Below are 6,543 nucleotides of genomic sequence, written 5' to 3'. Positions count from 1 at the left end.
TGATTATAAAGGTGCTCTACAGGTGTCTCCGGTGGTGTTTGTTGAGTTGGCATGGATCAAGATTAGGATTTGTCACTCCAATTGTCGGAGAGGTATCTCTGGGCCCTCTCGGTAATGTACATCACTATAAGCCTTGCACGCAATGTAGCTAATGAGTTAGTTACGGGGTGTAGCATTAACGAACGAGTAAAGAGGCTTGCCGGTAACGAGATTTAACTAGGTATTGAGATAGCGACGATCGAATCTCGGGCAAGTAACATACCGATGACAAAGGGAACAATGTATACCGTTATGCGGTTTGACCGATAAAGATCTTTGTAGAATATGTAGGAACCAATATGAGCATGCAGGTTGCGCGATTGGTTATTGACCGGAGACATGTCTCGGTCATGTCTACATAGTTCTCGAACCTGTAGGGTCCGCACGCTTAACGTTCTATGATGATCGGTATTAAGAGTTTATGTGTTTTGATGTAGCGAAGGTAGTTTGGAGTCCCGGATTTGATCACGGACATGACGAGGAGTCTCGAAATGGTCGAGACGTAAATATCGATATATTGAAAGCCTATGTTTGAACATCGAAATGGTTCCGGGTGAAAACGAGAGTATACCGGAGCGACGAGAGGTTACTGGAACCCCCCATGAGGTATATGGGCCTTATTGGGCCTTAGTCGAAAAGAGGGGGAAGAAGCAAAGGAGAGGGCACCCCCTCCAAGCCCAATGTGAATTGGGAAGGGGGGCCGGCCCCCCTTTCCTTCCTTCCCTCTCCTTCCTTCTCTTCTAATGCCAACAAAGGGAAAAGGGGGAATCCTACTCCCGGTGGAAGTAGGACTCCCTTGGGCGCGCCTAGAGAGGTCGGCCCCTCCGCCTCCTTCACTCCTTTATATACGGGGGAGGGGCACCCCATGGACACACATGTTGATCATTGATCTTTTAGACATGTGCGGTGCCCCCACCATAATCCACCTCGGTAATATCGTAGTGGTGCTTAGGCGAAGCCCTGTTTCGGTAACAACATTATCACCGCCACGCCGTCGTGCCGACGAAACTCTCCCTCGAAGCTCTACTAGATCGTGAGTTCGTGGGACATCACCGAGCTGAACGTGTGCAGATCACGGAGGTGTCGTACCTTCGGTGCTAGATCGGTCAATCGTGAAGACGTACGACTACATCAACCGCGTTGTCATAATGCTTCCTCTTATGGTCTACGAGGGTACGTAGACGATACTCTCCCCTCTCGTTGCTATGCATCACCATGATCTTGCGTGTGCGTAGAATTTTTTTTGAAATTACTGCGTCCGCCAACGCCGGCTGCCTGCTCTACCGCCTCGCCGCCTACTCCGTTGCCACGCCACTTCCTCCGTCGCGTCAACACACGTCGTCCGCCTTTTCCGCCTTGTCTCGCCGCTTCTCTTCATCAGCACCAGAAGATAAAGAGGAAACGGATCCCCTTTTCGGCAAATCCCTCGACTTATCGACTCCGACGATGGCGCTCATGTCCTCGAGCTTGATCTGGAGGCATGGCAGGTCCTCAAGCTCGTCATCCACCACCTCCTCCTCCAGACTTCGAGCGGATGATGTAGAAGTCAACGACGCGGGGAGGATGACCACGGATCTTGGCGACTGAGCCGCCGCTGCCGCCAAGATGCTGACGCTGGCGCGCGCCCCTCTCCGCTGCCTCTTGCTATCCTCGCCCCCAGCCTTGTCGCTCTGCTCCCCCTACATGACTGTAGGCCACCGCAGCGTCGGTGGCGGCGTCTCGCCCCTTCTCCTGATGCTCTCTACTTGCCCCTCGGCGTGGCGTGTCGGCGAGGGCTTCCCGGCCGCAGGGGCACCAAGCGGGGCCTCCTCGCGAGGCAGGAGCTTCTATGCCCACCCCGTCAGCATGGACGACGAGGCGCCCTCCAGCTCCGCCGCCGGTAGCGTCTACGACCTGGCCGTGCGTTACCTCACCGTGGATGAAATTGCCAACGCTGCAAATCTTGACGAGGTGAGTTCATTCTCTCGGCATTTTGGGATTCAGACAATCGGATGATTTCCTGTGGTTCTAGCTAACACAATCTGAGCATGTTTCGGCCTTACTATCCATGGCTTGCTTGTTACAGATGATGCACAAGATTTTTCAAAGTTCTAATGTGTGCAATCATATCTTGTGCAGATCTCCATAACCAGCATATATGCACACTGGGAGGACGTGGGCTTGAGCATTTCGAATGCTGCAAGCTCAAATTTAGTTAAGCTTGACTGAATGTAGTAAATTCAGTTTAACTCTGAATATGTACTTTGATGTAAATTTGAATGTACAATTGCTTGCAATTTTTTTTGTAGGTCATGTTTATTCAGAAGAAGAAATGAAGTGCTGAAGGTTTTTAGTAAGTTAGTGGTTAACTGAACTACTGATTTTTTTTTAAATGAACATGAACTTGATATAGAGAATCAGTGTACATAAACATTGTTTCTTTCTTTCTTTTTGCAGCAAGCAGCAATAAGACAATTCTTCCTAACCAAAAAATTTCAATGATGGGGTACAGAAAAAACACTTGTAGCCATTTCTATAAACTGAAACAAACCCTGAACCTGAATCTGTCAACCCTGAACCTGATTGTGAACAAATCAAGTGCCAATTCACCCTGAACCTGATTGTGAACAACCCTGAACATGTGTTGTTGCTCTCCAAGTTTTGTTTTGGAATTTCAATTTCCCCTTGGCCTACTCAATTCAATTCAAATCGCGAACAAATCAAGTGCCAATTCTATTTCTATCATGTGCTGATTGTGAACAGAGCAGCAGCAATAGAGGCGGGCGGGGCAAACTCACAAGCAACAGCACCAGCAGAGGCGGGGCAGGGGACAAAGGCAACAGCAACACGAAAGGTCCACGGCGACAACGTTGACCACTAGCAGAAACAACATGGGATGCGGGAGTGGCCGGAATTTTCCACGGCGCCGGCGGCCGAAGCGGACGAAGTCGAGCCGCAGGTGGGCGGCCGTGGGCGGCGAAGGTGAGTGGCGCAAGTGTTGGGGAGATTCCACCACGTGGACATGGAACATCACCAGGCGGGCGGCGGTGTGGGTACAGGCAGGCAACGGCGGCGCAACTCCGAGCGGGCGGCGGTGCAGGTCGATTTTGTGCCGAGTGGCGCAGGTGGGAAGCTGCGGCGCAGGGCTAGGCGGGCGGCGGCGCTGGTGTTGGTCGCGTGCTGGGCCAGAAGGTGGATGGCGACGCGCGACCGACGGTGGCTGTAAGGCGCAGACGACGGGGGAGAGGAAGGAAGGAGATGGGCGAGGAAGGAAGGAGATGGGCTGAATCATGACGGGTTTAATATTTTGAGGTTTTTTTGCAAAAAGATAATACATTGTGCGCTTGACAACTTTTTCCGGACGGAGGGAGTATGATTGTATATTTTATTTATGGTGTTGTCCTACCGTGCCTTCCGTTCTCGTGCAAATGTGAGGGCCCCCCGTTGTAAGGTGTTGCAATATGTGTATGGTTCGCTTACGGTGGGTTGCGAGAGTGACAGAAACTTAAATCCGAGTAGGTAGAGTATGACGTATGTGAACAAAGAGGACTTGATACTTAATGCTATGGTTGGTTTCACGACCTTAATGATCTTTAGTAGTTGCGGATGCTTGCTAGAGTTTCAATCATAAGTGCATATGATCCAAGTAGAAAAAGTATGTTAGCTAATGCCTCTCCCTCATATAAAGTTACAAGAATGATTACCGATACTTGTTATCGGTTTTCTAGGGCCAAATAACTTTCTTATTGCCAAAAGCTTTTCACTTTTATTACCTTACAATTTATCTGTAGTTTTAATCTCGCAAAGTACTCGTAGTTTAATCCTTGCAAAATAGTTTCATACTTGTTTCCGGTAAGACAAACGTCAAGCGTGCGTAGAGTTTTATCGGTGGTCGATAGAACTTGAGGGAATATGTGTTCTACCTTTAGCTCCTCGTTGGGTTCGACACTCTTACTTATCGAAAAGGCTACAATTGATCCCCTATACTTGTGGGTTATCAGACACTTGAAAAAGATTTGGGTTTAAGGGTTTTTGTATGCACAAGTAGTATATCTACTTAGTACAGAATTTTTGGCTAGCAAAGATAGGGGCCAAGCACCACATGTTAAAGAATCTATGACAATATGACTTCTTTGTGAATATAAACAAACATAAACTATTAAGTTGTCTTCCTTGCCCAACGTCAACAATTTTGACATATAATATTTTGATGAGGGCTCACAATCACAAAAGATGGTAGTATATCTATATGTGAATCTTCTCTTCCCTTATTAATTCTTCCATGAGTTGCATCATTGACTAATGCTATGTTTGTCAATCTCTAATAAAATTTTCTACCTATACTTTTCCTTATGTGGCGCCATCACCTACCATAGGATTAGTATATAATCTTTTCATTATTTATTTCCTTTGTTCATTTATTTCATTTGTTTTTTTCTTTCTTCCTTAATTTTTTTCTTCATTTGCAACATGAAAATAAAGAAAGCAAAACTAAAACTAATTTTATTATATAAGTTGCACACAATTTCAAGGATAGATCACTAAGCAAACTCTCAAAGTATATGGAAGAAAAACGGAGCACGGGAGGTGTCCCTGGTGGTTCCTTTATTTCCAAAATTTTAAAATATTTCAAACTGATAAAAAAATATTTTTGCAAATTTTTCGGAGTCCGTTTACTTACGTATCACGGGCCTCCTTATTTTCACAATTCTGGAGTGTTCCAGAAGGACTCTTTTATGTGTTCTTTCGGTGTCAAGGTTTGAATAATATTACTTTCGACATTAATAGGCGTAGCTGAGATATAATGCTTTATTCGTTGCCCATTGACAACCTTTCTGGTTAGTGCCTTCGAAATTATTTATTTTGATGGCTCTAGATAGGTCAACCTCTTTGATGACATATGGTCCTTTCCATTTCGAGAGGAGCTTTCCTACAAAAAATCTAAAACGAGAGTTGTACAAAAGAACATATTCTCCAACTTTAAACTCATATTTTTTAATTCTTTAGTCATGCCATCTTTTAAAATTTTCTTTAAATAATTTTGCATTTTCATAGGCCTGGGTTCTCCATTCATCTAATGAGCTTATGTCAAATAATCTCTTTTCACCAGCAAGTTTGAAATCATAATTAATTTCTTTAACTCCCCAATATGCTTTATGTTCTAACTCAAGAGACAAATGACAAGCTTTTCCATAAACCATTTTATAAGGAGACATACCCATAGGATTTTTATATGCTGTTCTATAAGCCCAAAGTGCATCATCTAATTTCTTAGACCAATTTTTCCTGGACCTATTGACAGTCTTTTGCAAAATTAATTTTATTTCTCTATTACTAAGTTCAACTTGACCACTAGACTGAGGATGATAGGGTGATGCAATTCAATGGTTAACATCATACTTGGCAAGCATTTTACGGAAAGCACCATGGATAAATGTGAACCACCGTCAGTCATTAAATATCTAGGGACTCCAAACCTTGGGAAAATAACTTCCTTAATCATTTTAAATTTTTAATAGAGGTGTTGTGATCAGCACTACTAGTTGGAATATCTTCTACCCATTTAGTAACATAATCAATAGCAACCAAAATATGTGTATACCCATTAGAGCAAGGAAAAGGTTGTTGGGGAACGTTGCAGAAAACAAAAAATTTCCTACGGTTTCACCAAAATCCATCTATGAGTTCATCTAGCAACGAGTGATCGGATTACATCTACATACCTTTATAGATCACGCGCGGAAGCGTTCAAAGAACGGGGATGAGGAAGTCGTACTCGACGTGATCCAAATCACCGGAGATCCTAGCGCCAAACGGACGGCACCTCCGCGTTCAACACACGTACGGTCAGCGTGATGTCTCCTCCTTCTTGATCCACTAAGGGGGAAGGAGAGGTTGAGGAAGATGGCTCCAGCAGCAGCACGATGGCATGGTGGTGGTGGAGCAGCAGTACTCCGGTAGGGCTTCGCCAAGCTTGTGACGGAGGAGGAGAGGTGTTGGGGAGGGGAGGGGCTGCGCCTTGGATCTTGTGTGCAGCCCTCCCCTCACTCCTCTATTTATAGGGGAAGGGGGAAGGGGTCCGGGCCCCTCTAGATGGGATCTAGAAGGGGGGCGGCGACCAAGGGGAGGGGGGCTTGCCCCCAAGCAAGGGGGCGCCCCCCTTAGGGTTTCCCCCCAACCCTAGGCGCATGGGCCCTAGGGGTTGTGGCGTCCCAGCCCACTTGGGCTGGTTCCCTTCTCCATACAGCCCATAAGGCCCCCCGGAAGAGGTGGCCCCTCTCGGTGGACCCTCGGAACCCCTCCGGTGGCCCCGGTACAATACCGATATGCCCCCGAACCTTTCCGGCGACCGTATGACAACTTCCCATATATAAATCTTTACCTCCGGACCATTCCGGAACTCCTCGTGACGTCCGGGATCTCATTCGGGACTCCGAACAACATTCGGTAATCACATACAAGTCTTCCTAACAACCCTAGCGTCACCGAACCTTAAGTGTGTAGACCCTACGGGTTCGGGAGACA

At 46.5% G+C, this 6,543-nt stretch overlaps 1 protein-coding gene across 4 annotated transcripts; it reads left to right on the top strand.

Moving 5' to 3' along the window:
- Positions 1-1,360: 1,360 nt before the first annotated feature.
- Positions 1,361-3,439, top strand: LOC123061093 (uncharacterized). Of its 4 annotated transcripts, none has more exons than XM_044484015.1 (4): positions 1,361-1,989; positions 2,158-2,232; positions 2,328-2,371; positions 2,782-3,439. In XM_044484015.1, the coding sequence occupies exons 1-3, from the start codon at positions 1,645-1,647 to the stop codon at positions 2,352-2,354; spliced, it is 447 nt and encodes a 148-aa protein (XP_044339950.1). In that variant the 5' UTR covers positions 1,361-1,644; the 3' UTR covers positions 2,355-2,371; positions 2,782-3,439. The 4 variants fall into 4 exon arrangements, with proteins under 4 accessions (XP_044339950.1, XP_044339947.1, XP_044339949.1 ...); XM_044484012.1 differs by having other exon boundaries at positions 2,476-3,439; XM_044484014.1 differs by having other exon boundaries at positions 2,328-2,375.
- The last annotated feature ends 3,104 nt before the right edge of the window (positions 3,440-6,543 follow it).

This window comes from Triticum aestivum, chromosome 3A (genome assembly GCF_018294505.1).
Source record: "Triticum aestivum cultivar Chinese Spring chromosome 3A, IWGSC CS RefSeq v2.1, whole genome shotgun sequence".
Classification (NCBI taxonomy): Eukaryota; Viridiplantae; Streptophyta; class Magnoliopsida; order Poales; family Poaceae; genus Triticum; species Triticum aestivum.
This window is presented reverse-complemented; position numbering and strand designations above follow the sequence as displayed.